Source organism: Myotis daubentonii, chromosome 15 (assembly GCF_963259705.1).
Source record: "Myotis daubentonii chromosome 15, mMyoDau2.1, whole genome shotgun sequence".
In the NCBI taxonomy this organism is placed as follows: Eukaryota; Metazoa; Chordata; class Mammalia; order Chiroptera; family Vespertilionidae; genus Myotis; species Myotis daubentonii.
In genome coordinates, this window is record NC_081854.1 from 54,883,446 (window position 1) to 54,903,109 (window position 19,664).

A 19,664-nucleotide genomic window follows, 5' to 3' on the forward strand; every position below is an offset into this window, starting at 1 on the left:
TGCGCCAAAGCCACCAGGCCGCATCCAGCCGATGGGCTCAATCCACACAGCGCAACCTGGCGCCTGAAATATAAATCAAAGCACCTCGCATCCTCCAGGACGTATTGACGTTTGCTACCTGCAAATGTCTACTGTGGGCAAGAAGGGCCTGTTTTTATTTACAGCACGCACCGCGGACGGAATGTAAAACAAGATGCTTAATAAATCCAGGGGCCCATAAAACACCCGCATAACTCGGGCAGCGAGGCAGCCGCTCGCTCCTTAATTAAGTGGGTGATGTTCTGTTTAAAACAAAAAGACAAGCCTGGGCTATCGCCGAGATGAAGCGCTCCGTGTGGCGAGGGGGGCGCCGCCCGTTTCCGGGGCAGCGGCTTTCAATCATGAAAAATAAACCGCCTCACGGTGTGTATTCAATAGTCAGCAGACAGGCAGGACGCAGACTGATTTGGGTGAGCGCATTCTCAGTTATAACAAGTAATTTTACAGAGGATTAGTATCTTGATGGTCTGATCAATATGAGGCCCGGCTGCTATTACAGATGAAGAGAAAATTGCCCCTCTGGTAATAAAGTGTGCGTGTCTTCGTTCCCCTTCATTTGCCGAGTCCATTACGGTAATGGCTCCAGCATTAACAGCTGGGACAACTTAAGCAGCAGCGGGCTGATGAATTTAAAAGCTGGCCGCACCGGCCACCGGGCCCCGGCCCTGCCTTTCGGTGTGCATGGGCGACTCCTCTGCCAGGCCGGCTCCAACCCCGGGATCGTGTTTTAGGAGAACAATGACTACGCTGTCCCAATTATTGTCTCATTAATAGTGTGGCCAGCCAATACCCCCGACTAACACGGAAATCGCTCGCAGCGTATTGGCTGCTGATTTGGCGAAAAACAGGCACGCTGTTTACCTAAACAGCACAAGTGACATGACAACGGGCCAGAGTTCACGCACGCTGCAACGCTGGCATTTGTTTGCCGGGTGCTACTCCCAAGCAAAACAACGCGGAACGTTTATGCTGACAGTAAAAAAAAAAAAAAAGAAAGAAAAATTAATTCATCAGCACAATTTTCCATCTCTATTTTCAAAACATGGCCAACTGGAAAACAGTGAGATGATGGACGCTGCACTTGGAAACAGGAAATCCACAGGAGGACGGCCTCGGGACGTGAATCACGCCCAATTCTGCGGAGGGAGCTAAGGGGGCCCATCAGCCCACGCTGCATTATTCTTGCAGAAATGCCAGCCCTGGAGGCTGGGCCTTGGATGAGCCCCTCTCTAACTTGACGGTGGCCAAGGGCAGGCCAGGGGCTGACGCGGAAATCAGAGCTCTGAATGTCCTGACCACAAGCAGTTCGGAGCATACTCGTGCCCTGGAAATGCGTCTCCTTTTCGGACCAGATGCAACCTGACGTGGTCCTCCGCACCCAGGTTTCCATTCGGTTTCTACCGGCCGTGAAGGTCTCCACCGCCACTTGTCCACATGGCAGCAGCTCCTTGACACAGGACTGCACGGTCGCTTTGCAGGCGGGTCATTCCCCAAACCACAGGCCGCGTACGTGATGGCATGGCAACGGGACAGGTGCGTGGAGCATAAACAGAAATGCAAGCCCACAGCCCCGACGCCAGGTTCGGCTTTCAGACGTTCGTGGGCCGTGAGCAGAAACCCTGCGCCAGGGACAAATGTTTGGATGCAGGTTCCTAGCTACGCAAATCCTAGTCCCCTCAATGCGCCCTGACCCAGCCCAACTGTCCCCAAGAGTCCTCCCGGCTTGCATCGCAAAATCAACTGGTGAGAAAATGCTGTAAAATGTTACAGAATCGGTTTGTAGGCCATAAGGTTTGAGCGAATGGCATTCACAGAACTCTAAATTCTCCTCTAAACAGCGCCTTATTTTTTAAAAATATATTTTAATTGATTTCAGAGAGGAAGGCAGAGGGAGAGAAAGAAACATCCATGATGAGAGAGAAGCATGGATCGGTTGCCTCCTGCACACCCCCTACTGGGGATCAAGCCTGCAACCCCACCATATGCCCTGACCGGGAATCGAACCGTCACCTCTTGGTTTGTAGGTCAATGCTCAACCACTGAGACACACTGGCCGGGCAACAGTGCCTTATTTTAAGGTTCCAAAAGTACCATCGATATATATATCTTGGTACCAACAATATATATATAAGGTTCCAAAAGTACCATTGATAATATCTCTATTATATATATACTAGAGGCCCGGTGCACAAAACTTTGTGCACTCGGGGGGGAGGGGAGCCCCTCAGTCCGGCCTATGCCCTCTCGCAGTCTGGGACCCCTTGGGAGATAACGACCTGCTGGGAGGCCTCGCGGCTCCGCTGATCCCAGTGCTGGGAGTCATATTACCCTTTTACTATAGAGGATAGAGGCCTGGTGCATGGGTGGGGCTGGCTGGTTTGCCCTGAAGGATGTCCTGGATCAGGGTGGGGGTCCCCACTGGGGTGCCTGGCCAGTCTGGGTGAGGGGCTGAGGGCTGTTTTCAGGCCGACTGAAGCTCCCAACTGCTCCTTTTTTTCTTTTTCTTTTTTATTCTGGGCTAGCTTTAGCTCTGGCTCCAGCTCTTAGGCCTCTGCTGCTGAAAGAAGGTATCTGGTTTGTTTCGGTTCTATAATCGAAACAATGTATAACTCCAGCTCTGAGATCCCGGGCTCGCTGAAAGCAGGTTTCTGGGGTTTTGTTTAGGTTCTATATTTGTTACAATGTTTCTTAAACTGCAAGCTCAGAGGCCGGCAAGGCAGGCAGGGAACGTTGGAGTCCTCCGTCACTGAATCAAGCAAGCCTCATGTTAGTTTCAAGCTGCCTGGCTGCCGGCCGCCATCTTGGCTGTCAGTTAATTTGCATATCTCGCTGATTAGCCAATGGGAAGGGTAGCGGTCGTACGCCAATTACCATATTTCTCTTTTATTAGATAGGATAAAAGCCTATATATATATATATATATATGAGATATGCTAATTAACCAGGACTCTGGAACGGGTCAACCTGACAGGAGGAGGTTGTGCATGCAGCACAGGGGGCGGGGCAGCAGGGGCCTCTGTGCGCCTGCGCTGGGGGAGGGCCTGATCAGCAGCAGCCCTGGCTGCTTCAAGGGCCTGAGAGGGAGTGACGGCGCCACGCAATTTCGAATTGTGCGCTGGGCTCCTAGTGTCTACTATAGAGGTCTTCCCTTCTAGAAGTCACAAAGTCACCCTTTAAATATACATTTGCCAAGAAATCTACCATAATAAACTAACAACCACAAAGTACACCAAACCTGAAGGGGAAACCAGCCGTTTAAATTTGAAAGAGATCAGTAGGAAACAGCTGCTGACCGTTGCTAACGCATGTGTTAAAGAGCAGACGAGTCTTGCGTCTCGAAATGAATACGGAGTTGATATGGAATGTGAAGTCACTGACAACACGTAGAGCAGGCGCCCTCAAACTTTTTAAACAGGGGGCCAGTTCACTGTCCCTCAGACCGTTGGAGGGCCGGACTATAGTTTTAAAAAAAAACTCGTTGGCTGCTAAGCAACAGGCAGCACCCGGCGGGCAGCATGTGGCCCCTGGGCCGTAGTTTGAGGACCCCTGCTGTAGAGCATTAACCAGTTTCCGTTATTCCTCTCAGATTCCAGATCCACCTAGTACAGGGGTGGGCAAACTTTTTGACTCGAGGGCCACAATGGGTTCTTAAACTGGACCGGAGGGAGGGCCGGAACAAAATCATGGATGGAGTGTTTGTGTGAACTAATATAGATTCAAAGTAAACATCATTACATAAAAGGGTACGGCCTTTTCTTTTTTTTAGTTTTATTCATTTCAAACGGGCCGGATCCGGCCCGCGGGCCGTAGTTTGCCCACGGCTGAGTCCTAGTACAAAACCTAATGACAAGGAACAGGTGATGCTCATGATTCTTTCGCTTGATGAATACGGAAGGCTGACTGGGCCTGGCGCCATGTTCATTTAAGTGCTGGGGACAGAATGGTGAAGATCAAAACCAAAAAGATGTGGGTCCCTACTTTCTTGAAGCAAACGGCCTTGGAGCTACACGCAGCCACAATAAATCCTCTGATCCAGGGAGCCAGTGTGATGCTACTAAGAGTTCGCATGTAACATGTACCAGACGCTGGCGGCTCTCAACCATTCCATCTATCTTCAACAGATAAACGTCTCTTCTGCGCGAGACACTCACCAGGTATACTGGAGAGATGGAAGGATTAAAGAGACATGTGCTGACTTCAACGAACCCCAGGGTTGTTTCAAGTGCCTAAGTGTTAAACGTGTTAAACAAGTGTCTAAGACTTTTCCCAAATGGCAAATTTCATGTGCAAAACCAACATGAAGATTAAGAAAGAGATCTAGCCGTACCCTGTTTGGCTCAGTGGATAGAGCACCGGCCTGAGGACTGAAGGGTCCCAGGTTCAATTCCAGTCAAAGGCACTTGCCCGGGTTGCAGGCTCCTCCCCAGTAGGGGGCGTGAAAGAGGCAGCTGATTAATGATTCTCTCTCATCATTGATGTTTCTCTCTCTCCCTCTCCCTTCCTCTCAGAAATCAATTTTAAAAAAAGAGATCTGGAAATCATAGAAAGTAACAAGAACTTACTGTTACTCATTAGTTTAAATAATTTTCATTGAAGGTATTTAAAGTGATTTGGAAGCTAGGAACAAATTAACCCTTCTGTCTAGAAGAGACAATCAAAACTACTAAATGGTGATTAATGCCTGACCCACACCTTGAAAGAGATGTCAAGAAAAAGATCAAGATAAACTTGGGGGAGAGGGGGCAGAGTAGAATCTATCAGGCCAAGTTTTAATTTTCTTAAATCCCCTGATCATTGGCCCATCATCAAAAATGCCCTAGATTTAATTTCCTAAATTACCATCAGCCAAATGGGTGAAATAATCAAGAATAATCCAGGCTGAAGGTAGAGACCAAAAGAACCTTCTCAGGACCTCACTAAAAGGCCAAAAGGCAAAAAATAAAATTGAAAAAATGAGGTAAAAAAATGCAGTGAGTACATACATAAATAGCAAACTTCCTTTTACTGAGTTATAAGTTTTATAACTCATTAAACCTAACATTTATCTTTTTAAATGATATAAAGGCAGGTGTCGCCAAAAAACAGAAAACTTTATTAATGGTTTTTTTATTTGAAACAGCAAGTTTATCTATTCTGGACTCTGAGCTAATCCATGTGTGACTAAATCTAAAAGCATTAACTCCTGGATGCTTATCACCTGGTGATGTCAGTGCCAATAAAGGTACCAGATTTAGCACAAGCCAAATGATTCAACACAGCACCCACTAACACCTCCTGGTTATTTAATATCTTTAGCTGATGGCCCTCGGGTATTGTTCTTGATTTAGATCTATTATTCAAACTTAACTTTGTTATTATAAAAATTTTTGCTATTAGAAATCTTTATTTTGTATAGCCCAATGTTATAAAGACACTCCTTTAAAAATGTTGATCAATGTTTTGAAATGATCACTAAGGCCTATAAAATCTATATATATAAAAGCCTAATAAACAAATTGTCCTCTCGGGAGTTCGACCGCTCACTATGATGTGCACTGACCACCAGGGGGTGGTGCAGAACGAAGGAAGGCCCCCAACGGGCTCCGATTGCCGGCCAGGCCTAGGAACCTACCTGTGCATGAATTTTGTGCACCGGGCCTCTAGTTTTCATATAAGAAACTACAGAAGATGTTTAAGAATACTTTTCCTTAGACAGATATTACAATGATCACTGCAGCAGTACTAGATAAGAGTATTGCCCTTGAAAACATTCTAGTTAAGCAAGGTGGGGGTTGCCCTGTTGTTAACACTTCTGTTTCAAATAACAGAAGTAAATACTTCTGTTTCAAGATAAACTTGCTGTTTCAAATAAAAAACCATTAATAAAGTTTTCTGGTTTTTGGCAACAGCTGCCTTCATATCATTTAAAAAGATAAATGTTGTTAGGTTTAATGAGTTATAAAACAAATAACTCAGTAAAAGGAAGTTTGCTATTTATGTACTTGGATAAAACCCCTCCGATAAAATAAAGCTAGAACTAAATATAACCCAGGCCCTGCTCTTAAAGAAGCATGATGACAACGCAGGGTTCCTGTGTTCTGGTGCGCTTGTTGCTCAGATGTGGCCTAAGGCTCCTCAGGAAAGAACAAACTATTTTCCTTTCTACCTGGGCCATGATATACCAGGAATGAGCCCTCCTGGCCTCAGGGACTAACAGTGGCACGAAATACTCAAAATGAGTCACCTGATAATAGAGGGCCAGTGAAGTTTTTAATAACTGATCAGTGCTGTTTTCTGATCATTGCTTTCAAGGAAAGAGCTTGATCAAGAGAGGGAAAACATAAACAATAATATAATGGAGCCACTTCTAAAATGGAGCCAGGGCTGTCAAGCCAGGAGAACTGCCTTTCAAGTAATGTTAAAAAGAGGAATGGGACTCACTAGTATAATTGCTGGAGTGGTTTCAATTGTGGAGACGATTTGGGGGGGCGTGGCAGGAGGAACTCCGGAAAATCGACCCTCCCCAACATAACTTGGTTTCTCCCTTTCCTGGGACCCCTTACTTCTAATATGTTAATCAATTAGTACAGGTACCTGACAACTTAAATACAAATGGGGAGGATTGGGGGGGGGGGCGGTTAAGAGATCAACCGAAGGACTTGTATGCATGCATATAAGCATAACCAATGCTTATTTTTTGTTATGGAGTGAGGCCACAACATTAGTAACAAAGAAACAGAATTTCCGGAGGATGAGGCCCAGAAATCAGGATTTTAAAAAGATTCCCAGGTGATTCTAATTTGCAGCCAAGGTTGAGAACCACTGGTATAGAGTGAGTGCATACCAATAAGGAAACTACTGTACCAGTCCATTAGAGATGGTGATAGCATGGGCCAAGGAGGAACTGGAAAAATGTGGACAGATTACCAATACATTTAGACAAACAAACAGGACTTGATTTGGGGGATGAGAGAAAGGAAAACACTCAATTCTTCTGGCACTCAAGTCTTCATCCGTAAAACAGGATTGTTGATACTCCATCTGTATACATATCTATCTTGCAATCCGCTGCGGTGAGAATATGAAATAATATAAACAGTGTGAACTCAATGCAAGCCTGACATGTGATAAATGCTATTTTTAAAAGCTGCTATTGCAATTAATATTTTCATCCCATGGAACGGCAACTACTAGACGCTGAACTCCAACAGTAGGTAACAGGATTGTAGTTAAATGTTCCTATCTGCTGTGCTGAAAACAGAACGTATCCGTGGTCCACGGAGACAACTGTTCCAAAAAACATACCTGACCTCACTCCTCCGAAATTATTACCAGAGAGAAAGGCACAGCGGGTACCATCACAGTCATCTGGGAGTCCGGTAAACTGAGGCACAGGAGTAGCTACAGATTCACCCAAGGAGGTAGGTGCAGAACAAGCAAATGGATGTCTTCCATTTGTGAGCGGATCCAATAGGACCAGGCCTGCACGAATGTATAACCCACAGGGGCTCTGGTTTCCTTGCTGACAAGGCCCTTTCATGCTTGGCTTCAGACCGCGCGTCGGCTCGCCCTCCATCCGAGTCCCTCCGGTTCCCTGTCCCTCGCTCCAAGTGCACGAAAGACCCCAGCCTCCGGAGGGCCCCACATACCTTAGCTTCGCGTTCTCGTTCCTCGGGAGTCGGGGTTCGCTTCATGCTGCCGCTACAACCTTCTCCGCCACCGCCAGGATTGTACATTCCCTCGCTCTGGACCCCGCCTCCAGCGTGTAGTTCTCTCGGCGTCCTGCTCCCGTCCGCTACTACGCTACCCTAGAGCCGCGGGAACTACCACTCCCAGGGTGCACCGCGGCGGCACCCGCGAGCGCCTTGGGATCTAGAGCACTAGAATTTCCCAGGTCCCACAGCTGGGCTAGCGTAGTTCGAGGCCCTGAGAACTGGCCGGGAAGGAGCCCCAGGAAAACTACATTTCCCAGGAGGCAATGGGGCCTGCCATGTTTTTCCCATGCTCCTCTCGGCCGGCGGCGCTATGGCAACGGTTAGCTAGCCGCGGGGAGAGCGTGGCGGTGAGTACTCTGGGAGAGGAGAGGGCGATAGAGGTGGCCGACTCCCTACCTGCAGCGCGGGCCGGGGTCCTGGGGTCGCTCCACGGCCTGGAGAAGGCCTCGGGGTTCTGCTCGCGTGAAAAAGAGCCTAGCACGAGAAACCCCCACATCGTCAAGGCCGGAGCCACACCCCGCCTATGGCCCCCACGCCCAGCCCCGGTTTGAAAATGTGCAGCCCAGACCTAAACCCTCGCTGAGGGCAGTTGATGCGAATTGCAGTGCTTATCCAAGCCCTTAGGATCGCTCACATCCTCAACACAGTTCGCTTATTTGACCTGGGTGTGGAGCTGCTTCGTGCACCCGTAAGCCTCCCGAGTGGCCTATTGTTTAATTATTTGTACTGGTCTGTTTTCCGCCTTGTTAGCCCATAGCCTGTTACCTGCATAAAGGCGGGGACTTTGCTTAGCATTTTAGTCTCAGTGCTTTATTCATTCAAGAAATATTCACGGTGGTGCCCACTTGGTGCCAGGCACTGTACCCCACCAAGTGTGAACTAGACAGATACCTACCTCAGGATGCTCGTTCGTGCTTTATTAGTGGAGATGAACTAGAAATGAACCAGTAAAACAAAATAATTTCAGACAGAGATGACTGCTGGAACAGCAATAAACAGTGACTAAATTGGGAGGAAGAGGCATCTAACAGGATGATGATCAGGGAAGTGGCATTGGAGCTGAGCCCCAGAGGATGAAGGGTCAGCGAAGGCCTTGAGTAAGGCCAGGCCAGGGTACCTGGGTTTGGGGAACCTAAAGGACAACAGGCTGAGAGGCGCATAGTGAGCATGGAGAGGCCTGGCAGCACTGCACGGGGCTTCTCAACCTCAGTAGCATGGGGGGCAGATACTGGGGATTCCTGTGCACTGGGGGATGTTTAGCATCATCTCTGACCTCTAGATGCCAGTAAGAGTCACTCCCTCTTCCCACTGGTGACCAAAAAAGTGGCTAGACCAGCGGTTCTCAACCTGTGGGTCGTGACCCCTTTGGGGGTCGGACGACCCTTTCACAGGGGTTGCCTAAGACCATCGGAAAACATATATCATTACATATTGTTTTTGTGATGAATCACTATGCTTTCATTATGTTCAATTTGTAACAATGAAATTGGGGGTCACCACAACATGAGGAACTGTATTAAAGGGTCGTGGCATGAGGAAGGTTGAGAACCACTGGGCTAGACAGTTACTTCTTAGATGTGTGCCATGTGGGCAAGTTACCTAAGCTGCGTCCCCGTGTCTTCCTTTGCAGAGTAGGAATCATTTGCGTAACAACCTCACAAGAATAGTGTGAGATCTTTAATTCATATAAGCAGAGCACTTTAAAGAGTGCCTCGCACAGCTCAGGGAGCACTCAATAAATGCTAACACCATCATCAGCCTTATTATTATGAAAGCCGCCATGACCCTCTCATGGAAAAGGTACCCTTTTTACAAATGTCCTGGGTTTAAACTTCTGGGTAATCTGGTTCCTAACATTGACCTTTTCTGTAGCGTTGTCTGCAAAAGAGCTAGATGCCACCCAGGCAAACGTCCGTTAGCTGTTTGTGTCACAGCAAAATGCAGAGGTTCTCAGCCTTGGATCGGTTATTACAAAAGTTAGGAACCCTCCCGCTAAAAGATACTGCATATACACGTCCGCGTAGGAAATCTTGTCAACCACGTCTGGGTCCGCACACCCTGACGCTCCGCCAACACCATTCATTACAACTATTTAGCGAATGTCTGCTGTGTGCCAACTCTGGGCCAGCCTCTGAGAATACAGAGGCGAGCAAGACCAAACAGCTTGCAATTTGCTTGGACTTGATGGCGAACCTTTTGAGCTTGGCGTGTCAGCAGTTTGAAAAACCCTAACTTAACTCTGGTGCCGTGTCACATATAGAAATTTCTTGATACTTGCAACCGTAGTAAAACAAAGACTTATATTTCTGATATTTATTTTATATATTTAAGTGCCATTTAACAAAGAAAAATCAACCAAAAAAATGAGTTCGCGTGTCACCTCTGACACGCGTGTCATAGGCTCGCCATCACTGCTCTAGGACCAACATTTTGGAGACTGGGCACCTCTGCCTTAGGGGATCTCCCCTGACAATTCACATTTGGCTTTCGGGGTAGATTGAAGTGAAAATATAAGCGTACTAGACATGGCATGTGAATTGGATCACTCACAGCCACATACAAAACTCAGCCATGTGTGCCTCTCTGTAAAGAATAGGAACTAAAAATGCCAGAATTGGCTGGACAGCCTGTATGCTGAAGGAGGAAGCCCTGGGACCCGGGCCTCGTGGCAACAAAAACCAACCCAGTTGGTGAATTTGTGAAACCTCTTTTGCAGAACTTGGAACTACCCATGCATTTGCGCAACAAGCTGAAAATTAACACTCAGGTAATATTGTCATCCCAGGCAAATGTGGTAGATGCTTTTAATTTACCATCTCACCCTCAGCATAACTGTGAGGTGGGTATTATTTTTTTTCCATTTTTAAATTGAGCTGAAACTCAGCAAGATTAGGTGACTTGACCAGCTACCAAGTAATAGCACAACCATTTGAATCAAGTTCCTGACTTGCGTTTTTTCCAAGATATCTGCTTTCTTTGGGGGACAGGGAAGGGGAAGAGGGGTGGGGAGGAGGTGTTTCTAAATTTAGGAGAGTTTGTTTTTGTTTCAGATAGAGGAATAAGAAGATGGGAGAAGGAAGAATGATAATCTGACCTCATTTCCTAAGCAAACTACAGGAAATACACTGTTGAAAGGAACACTGTCGCCATGATTCAATGTAGTATTACTTTTAAAATGGGAGCTTTCATCTTCTTCAAGCTGCACATGTGGGCAATAAGATGTCCATTAAAGTTCTAGTGCCTTATTCGTTTTATTTGGTTCATTCCATTGCATAGTTAATGTTATAACTTGGAAGGATTTTATTTGAATTTTCTTTTTCTCCACAGATAGGCCATGTCTGGTCCAACTGATGAGACTGCAGGAGACCTGCCTGTGAAAGATATAGGTCTGAACCTCTTTCGAGCGGGAGGGTTACAAGGTACGGCCAGCTGTTATTTATTACAGTTATGAACTTTGATCAGTAACTTCTTTACTTTTAATTTAAAGTATTTTTGATATTTATACAAACCAAGCCATTTAAGTAACTATATAGCTCTTGATTGGACTAAACAAGAGGATGGAGTGTTTAGAACAACATATGGCATTTTACTGCATGCATCAATTATCAACAGCTCATAGAAAATGTAAAATCCCCCTCTGTTCTGATAAAGAATTGTTATAAATCATCTTTTTAAAATTCCACACATCAGTAGAAACTACAGAGAGTATCAGGCCTCCAACCTGAATTGCCTGGCTTAAATCACATTCGCCATTAAAACATTTCTTTACATTTACATTTTATATGGGAGGAAATGCCATATTTAAAAAATTTTTGTCTTTCAAGTAGAGTATCTCAAAATGGTTTGTTTACCCACGTGTTATTGACTTTAATTTATCAAATTAATATACATTGAACGTTTTCTTTATCCTTTTATATCTTAGTGGTTGCTGTAGAGCTAAAAAGCACTTTCAAAATAAGAAATGAAAGCATAGCTTTAAGGAATGTTGAGCTGTGTTTTTCTTTGTGCGGACGGTGTGTCAGCCCCGCCGTCATACCACTGCATTTGTCACTGAGAAGCTGTGACATCAGATATATTCCATGAAGGCATGTTCACACACCTGTTCATCAGAAGGGTGCCAGTGGTCACCTTGAACTACCACCGAAAGGTGGTCAACACAGTGTTCATTGAAAAAGATAAATTTGACTATCCAGTTTTTATTGTTAAAAGTAAAACATGTATAAGCTTTGCTTTAGATTTTTGGCAGAATGCCAACGATTCAAATGCAAATAAATTTTAAGTGTGCAAAGCTCTGTATTGGGATTTGATACCCTAATTCAATTCCTGCCCTCAGTTTCCCACCAGAGGGCTTTAATCTTTGTCCATTTGTTCTTTGTTTCTTTTGGAGGATTGCTGAAAATCGACCGACTTCACAGTGATATGGAAAGTACCAAACTTAAGCATATGTAAAAAATATCATATACACATGCTGAAAGGTATAAAAGTTCTTTAAAGATATTTAAGATAGATTATAAATAATTTGTGAAGGGTTTCTCTTTTGGTCTTTCGAATCTTATATAGTTTATTTTCTATAACCCAACACCCGTGGCTCAGAAAAATATCTTGATCATGTTATGTTCACCAGATTATTGTAAAAACTCTTTGTAAAAAAACCAACAAAAAATTTCTAGTTTAGTTTTTTCAACATTCAGTATATAAGTCGAAAACCCTTTATTGAACCAGAGTTCCAGCTTACATCTTAAAGAATGGTTATTTGAATCCTTTTTTGAGTGGTTATTATTATTGTTCCTATCCTTTAATATTGCATATAAAGTATTAATAGCAAAGGTTTTTATTCTGACCTCCGATCAGTGATGTGAACAATGCTATAATATTTTCAAAAGCAGTCTTAATTGTGGGTCACAAAGGGAAAAATCTGAGATGAGTGCATCTGATCTCATATTAATGTCAACAGTTATCATGCTTAGAGACTAATTTAAGTGATCCCACTATGAATGATCTTGGCATTTTTGCAGAAACTTCAGCAACACGGACAATGAAGTCTCACCAGGTCATCGTGTCACGGATCAGTCGTGAGGAACTGGAAGACAGATTTTTGCGTTTGCACGATGAGAACATGTTACTTAAACAGCATGCCCGCAAGCAAGAGGATAAAATTAAAAGGTTATGATAAAAAGCTTTGAGCTTATTTTTCCTGACTGTAAAGTTTTGGAGGATTTGCTTTTTTATAAACTTAATTGAAAACTCCACCTTGAATCCTTTTTGTAGCCAGGCAGGTTGTAAATAAATACAATTTTTCAAAAATGGAGACTCTTAAAAACTATAAGAATAAACCAAGAGGATTATAAGTGTTTATTATGCCCGAAGTTGCTGTTTGAAAGGGAGAGCTCCTAGCTAAGGGTGCCGTGCGTGTATCATATCTATAAATAACTTCGGGTTTCATATTTATAGTTTAATAAGCAAATGGCCAAAGCATCTGTTTTTTTAAACGTCTTGATTTTAAAATGAAAGTTTTAAAAAGTAATTAGCTATTTTAACTTGTTAAAATGCATGTGTCCTTAAACTTTCGGGTTTACTAATGAAAACATCACTTCAGTATCTGGAACACATTTAACTTCCCTTGAGTTAGTCTAGAGCAGTGGTTCTCAACCTTCCTAATGCCGCGACCCTTTAATACAGTTCCTCATGTGGTGACCCCAATTTCATTGTTACAAATTGAACATAATGAAAGCATAGTGATTCATCACAAAAACAATATGTAATTCTATATGTGTTTTCCGATGGTCTTAGGTGACCCCTGTGAAAGGGTCGTTCGACCCCCAAAGGGGTCGCGACCCACAGGTTGAGAACCGCTGGTCTAGAGTCTGTATTGATCAGAGAGTCTCAGCCGTTTCTGAAGAAAGAGTGTCACTTCTGATTTGCATGCAAAAATTTCTGCACAGATGATTTCGTAAGAGGCGATATTCCTTCATTCTCTCTTGTACAGAAACACGATGACTCTCTTCTAAATGGGTGGCATTCGAAACAAAGAGTGCTTTCACTTCTAGAAGCAGGAACAGGTCTGTGTTCATACTCACGTTCTAGGTTAAATGAAAAGGTAGGACAGCCAGGAAAGAGGGTGGGTTTCTTTCTGTTTAGAATTTACTCTAAAGAGGTGACTCTAGCTCGGTTCCTACTCCGTGGGCTTCGCTGTGGTGCCCCGGGCTGCTGTGTGCCGGGCTTTGACTCTGAGTCGTGATGATGTCTGTTTTCAGGGCATGTGACCCACTTGCCTGATTCCTTTTCTGGCCAGTAACACACACATGTCCGCCTGTCAGAATGAGGAATGTGGTCTCTCACCACTAAACAATTCTTTTTCTTTCTAAGCATAATTGGTCAGTAAAAGAATTGAATTCACAACCTTGACCTCATTAGTAATTTGTCCTAGCCAGAAAATATAAAACAACTTAATAATGAGCCATGTAGTTTAATGGAAAAAGGACTGGGCTGGGAGTCAAGTTGTACGCATGTGTTCTATTTATCTCCCTGCCACTAGCGTATGGTATGTTCCAGCCATTAACCTCCTGGGATTTTATTTCACTCAGACCCCAGAGTAATGATCTATTGACCGCTGTGACCCAGAGCTCTACATTCCTCCTCAGTGTCACACCCCTGACACTACCTAGATACCTAGACAAAACTGCCTTTAAATATACCCTTACGCTATAAATCAGTGTCACTCTAGGATAACTGTAGATTTGATAAACCACCTTTTCACATGAGTACTCAAACTTTACCTGATCGCTTATGGTTCATTAACATCAAATAATCAAACCAATGGAAATTACTGCTATTCCTGGAGAAATGACTGAAAGAACTTGAAGCCACTCTGTCCATGTGCTCGTGCCTTAAAAAGTGCGGTCACTTATTTTCCTGTAGATGTTGACGGCTTTTTCGGCTTAAACCTGCCTCTCTTTTGAATGGAGTCCCTCTCTCGGTCTCTGTAACAGGAAACGCGGCTGTCTAGTTGGCACCTCGTGGAGAAGGCTGCCACATTTCCAGGGCTAAGCGTTGGGTGGGGCTCCGGACCCGAACTCCTTCAAGGGCTGGGAAGGTTCTTGGCTCTCTCGGGCTAGGATAGCGGCCCCGATTTCCTGAGGATCTGTCGTCCTCTGGATTCGGTGGAAAGGAATTAATCCATTGATGATTTCACTAGGGGGTTTGTGGCGCTCTTGGATCTTGGTTTTTATTATCCTGGATCCCTTATAAAGCATGTTTAATGGATGTGCCTCGAGGGAAAGAGAAAACAATCTTAACTGATTATGTTATGCATAGCTCTCCCCGTGCCGCATGCTGTAGGCCGAGAAGCCCGAAGTGTAGATAGATGGGTATTACCACCGCTGCTACAGAGGACTCCGCTCAGGGCAAAAAGAGGTTGTTCTAGGACATCCCAAAGCTATTAAGGATTTTTTTTATTTCACTTTTGTTCTCTTAAGTAAAAGCTTCTGTCCATAACCATGCTAAAATAAAGCAAACCCCATGTAAAGAAAAATGAAGTGAGTTTTTATTTTCAGTCTCCTGTCTGGGCCTTTATAAAAATAGATTCACTATAAACTAGAGTCAGCTATTGAAGATGTGCGACCAATTTTGTAAAGTCTTGAACTTGTGTCTCTCATCAAAGCCACCTTTTCTTTCTTGTCCTGCCAAGATTTTTCCATTCACTGTCAGGCATGTTTTCTCTACGTGTATATTACATCACCCCCATGTGCCCTTTCTGTCTTTTGTTCTGTCTAACCAGTTTTTATCAAAACTTAAAAGAATCAAAGGTATAAACTTTTCCTGAGATGTCAAAAGCACAATTTATGCCTAAACCCAAAGGTAGCATTAAAATAATACTCTCTGTACCTAATTATTGTCTACCATTAACCATGCATGTCTCTTGAGCGCTAAGTAACGTTTAATGGCGCATTTTTATTTCTTTTGAATTTTTCATTGTGCTTTTATATGTGTGTATCTCTGCATTCTAACACTTTTATATTTGTAGTACGTCTTAATCCTGGAGAAACTGAAAACAATATATCACATAAATGCTGCATAGTCTTAACACAGTTTCCAAAAGTTTTAACTTACTGTGGCTTGCAGATATAACCCACCACATCCACAATCTGTAGCTACAGTTAAGTGCATACAGCATTCCTACATAAGGTCATGCGTGAAAAATTGCATTTGAGGAACATATGGAGTAAATATGTGTCCTCTCTTTACTAACCTTAAATGATAAGCCTTAGGAAACTGTTATTTGTCAGTGCTATAAAGCAGATTGTTGCCCAGTGGTTTCAATTATCATCAAAGGGTTCTTCACAGGCAGTAATAGTTACATCAAAACCTGAAATTTATTATTCAGGTTCTGCACTGAAGTCTTCACAGTGATTATGTTCCTTTCAACAGAATGCATTTTATGCTGACTTCTCACATTCCTTTTCATCTTTTTATTATTTCCCTAGAATGGCCACCAAGTTAATACGGCTAGTTAATGACAAGAAAAGATATGAGCGGGTTGGTGGCGGCCCCAAGCGGCTGGGACGAGATGTGGAGCTGGAAGAAATGATCGAGCAGCTGCAGGAGAAAGTTCAGGAGCTGGAGAGACAGAACGAAGCCCTCAAAAACAGACTCATTTCAGCCAAACAGCAACTTCAGGTCCAGGGCGGCAGGCAAACCCCGTACAGCTACGTGCAGTCCCGCGTGAACACTGGGCGTAGGAAAGCGAGCGAGAGCGCAGGCGCGCAGGACTGCCCCAGGAAAGGTAACACACAGCTTCCGCGCATCCTCAGCTGACAGCTTTCAATAGGTCATTTGGCACACACACAGTTTTACTTCTGTATTATTCGTGTTCCTAAGTTTCTTTAGGAAGATAAATAATCATTTTTGGGCCTGTTTTTGATTTTTTTAAAAATTTATATTAATATGAAGATTATTTTATTTAAGAATCGTAGATCACACTCAAATTTGTTTAGTAAACATGGAACATAACTATTCATTCTTACTGGTACGACATATGTGTGAAACTATATGAAATATGAGTTCAGTTTAGTTTTTGTATTTTTTTAAATTACAGGAGCATATCACATTGACACACGCAAATGGGAAAACCAGCTAGTTTGCCTATATCTGAGCACAGTTAAGTTCTTTATCGAAAGACCTTTTATAACATTTGCAGAGTTGTGTAAAGGTTTCTCATGGTGTGGAGGTAGCATGGCAGTGGCACGTGCACGTACCTGGGAGTTTTGAAAGTTGGGTTCTTGCTCCTCCACTTTTTATCTGGTGGCTTTGGACGAGTCCTCTGATTATCCTGAACTTGAGTTGTCTTTACCTGTCAAATAAAAGGATATAAGCACGTGACCCATAAGGGTCTCTTCCATCTCCAAAAATGATCATAGGACAATCGCTTTTTTAATTTTGAAAATAAACCACCTAAACCCTACCCAGGTTACAAAGCAATTCAATTGCATAGACAAGACTCATGATAGAAAAAAAACTAAACATTTCTCATAAAATCCCAATTCTCTCCACCCACAGACAAATGTATTTATGATGAAGCAAAAAGTCAGTAACTATTTTCGGTGACACATTTTTAATTTCAGCTCCTGGGAAAGGAAATAAAAAGTTAGCTCTAATTGATCTTCGTTTGGAAGACACGTCACAGAAAAACCAAACATTTTTCGGGACATAGAAAATGATGTGAAACTTGCATTTCAATTCATTGGGAAAGAAACAAACACCATGTGAACAGAATGGGGGAAAAGTTTGTTCTCTTTTTTTCTTCCAGCCGAAATGTTAACACTCTGTTCCCTGGACGGTGCCTTTGAAGTGGGGAAGGCTCCTCTCAGGCAGGAGACAGCTGCAGGATGAAAGAGCCAGCCTGCCCCTTGCTCTGTGGGGTTGGCAGTAAACTCAATACAACCAAGTGGCCATGATGAATCATAGGCCAGAAACACACCCTGCCGCTCCTTCACTTCCTACGTTCGTCCCCATCTGTACAATGGGGTGGTAACACCCGATTAGAAGTAGGGCTAGGAGGTGGTAGGGACATAAAAAAAATATGTCCCTTGCCAAAGCCGGTTTGGCTCAGCGGATAGAGCGTCGGCCTGCGGACTGAAAGGTCCCAGGTTCGATTCCAGTCAAGGGCATGTACCTGAGTTGCGGGCACTTCCCCAGTGGGGGACTTGCAGGAGGCAGCTGATCGATGTTTCTCTCTCATCGATGTTTCTAGCTCTCTATCTCTCTCCCTTCCTCTCTGGAAAAAATCAATAAAATATATTTAAAATATATATATATATATATATATATATATATATATATATATATATATATATATTAAAAAAAAAAATATGTCCCTGCAATAACAGATTTCACCTTTGAGTCTGGCGCCTTAGACCACTCGGCCATCCTGACACACAGATTTCACCTTTGAAAAGTCACTTATCCTTCCCTGACGGTGTGGCTCTGGTTGAGCATTGGCCTGTGAACCAGGAGGTCACGGTTCAATTCCTGGTCAGGTCAGGGGGCAGCCGATCAATGATTCTCATCATCAATGTTTCTCTCTCCCTCTTCCTGACTCTCTGAAATCAATAACAAATTTTTTTTTTTTTAAGTCACTTATCCTCTCTGAACCTGTGACCAGTAGCTGGGCAAGCTGATCTCCGAGGTCAGCAAGGTCTTTCCAACTAACATGACGCCCAAAGCTTAGATTAACTCCGCAAGTTCATCTAGTGCTCTGCGGGCTGTTTACATAGAAGAATTTGGTGGGAGTTTCTCCCTAAAGGGAAAAAAAAGCCACAGAGCAGCAGTCTTTTGGAAATATGACTACATTGCTTGAATTTCCCCTTGTGTTTGTACTCAGTAATTCAGATCTTTTCCACTGTTTGCTATAGACTCCAAGACATAGAAGCTGCACAGAGCATTACATAGTGGTGAATACTTTCTTAACCACTGCCTTCCTGAGTATACATGAAGCATCATTATCGAGATTGATACCATGGTAACCTTATCAGACTCTTCAAGACCACCTTTGAGTCTGGGATCAGGCCAGACTTGTCAGAAACAGTGCAGCCCGGGGTGGCGGGGTGAGAACCCCAGACCCTCCCTGGCCCCACGGGCCTCACCCCCAAGCTGCTGTACAAATATTATTTTCTATTTATGCCAGGTCAGGATAAAGGATGAAAATACTGCTTCAAGTGTGATCACTGTGATGTAGAAACAATTCGTATTGTGAAGAACAAAGATTTTTATGAAGTGTATGTGTTTTAAAAGATAACCATTGGCAACTCACCATGAAATCATAGTTTTAAGAAATAGTTTGAGTATAAATAGGTTTTTTTTGTTTGTTTTGTTTTTAAATATGTTTTTTTTAATTGATTTCAGAGAGAGGAAGAGAGAGGGACAGAGAGATAGAAACATCAATGATGAGAGCGAATCATAGATCGGCTGCCTCCTGCATGTCCCCTACTGAGGATCAAGCCCCAAACCCTGGCATGTGCCCTGACCGGGATTCGAACGGTGTGTGACCTCCTGGTTCATAGACCAATGCTCAACCACTGAGCCACACCAAATGGGCTAAATTGTGTGTGTGTTTTTAATTCTAGTGATGTTTAGTTTCTCCATGATTGATTTAGGAAATGCTTAAGAATTAGCATCACTGCCAAAATAACATATTTGGCGAATTTTAACACAGTAAACTATTTTAATGTTTTAGGCAGAGCCTTTTCTGTTTTTTAGTCTAGACTACAGCAAAAGGTGGTGAAAATTTTGGAAATAGCAAATAATAGTGCCATTTTTTTCTAATTAAAATTCTCATTTTTAAAAGTAAACATTTCTAAAGAGACAGAATTTTTTCTGTACCATTGTACCTGGGACTATGCGCCATTAAAAGCTAAATTGTCATAATTTATCTAC

The 19,664-nt window shown here is 43.6% G+C and overlaps 2 protein-coding genes across 9 annotated transcripts in view; one reads left to right on the forward strand and one right to left on the reverse strand.

Annotated features, from left to right (window-relative positions):
- Positions 1-7,819, reverse strand: part of FTO (FTO alpha-ketoglutarate dependent dioxygenase) — a 251,363-nt gene extending 243,544 nt beyond the window's left edge. The window contains exon 1 of one of the 2 annotated variants that reach the window (XM_059668034.1): positions 7,668-7,819. In XM_059668034.1, the coding sequence (XP_059524017.1) occupies positions 7,668-7,754 (87 nt within the window). In that variant the 5' untranslated portion in view covers positions 7,755-7,819. The remainder of the gene's footprint in view (positions 1-7,667) is intronic. The other variant, XM_059668036.1, reaches the window with a different exon arrangement.
- Positions 7,820-7,957: 138 nt separating this feature from the next.
- Positions 7,958-19,664, forward strand: part of RPGRIP1L (RPGRIP1 like) — a 77,801-nt gene continuing 66,094 nt past the window's right edge. For 2 of the 7 annotated variants that reach the window (XM_059668027.1, XM_059668031.1), the window contains exons 1-5: positions 10,230-10,500; positions 10,784-10,891; positions 11,061-11,152; positions 12,749-12,896; positions 16,217-16,515. In XM_059668027.1, coding sequence (XP_059524010.1) covers positions 11,068-11,152; positions 12,749-12,896; positions 16,217-16,515 — 532 coding nt within the window. In that variant the 5' untranslated portion in view covers positions 10,230-10,500; positions 10,784-10,891; positions 11,061-11,067. The other 5 variants (XM_059668032.1, XM_059668033.1, XM_059668029.1 and 2 more) reach the window with 5 other exon arrangements.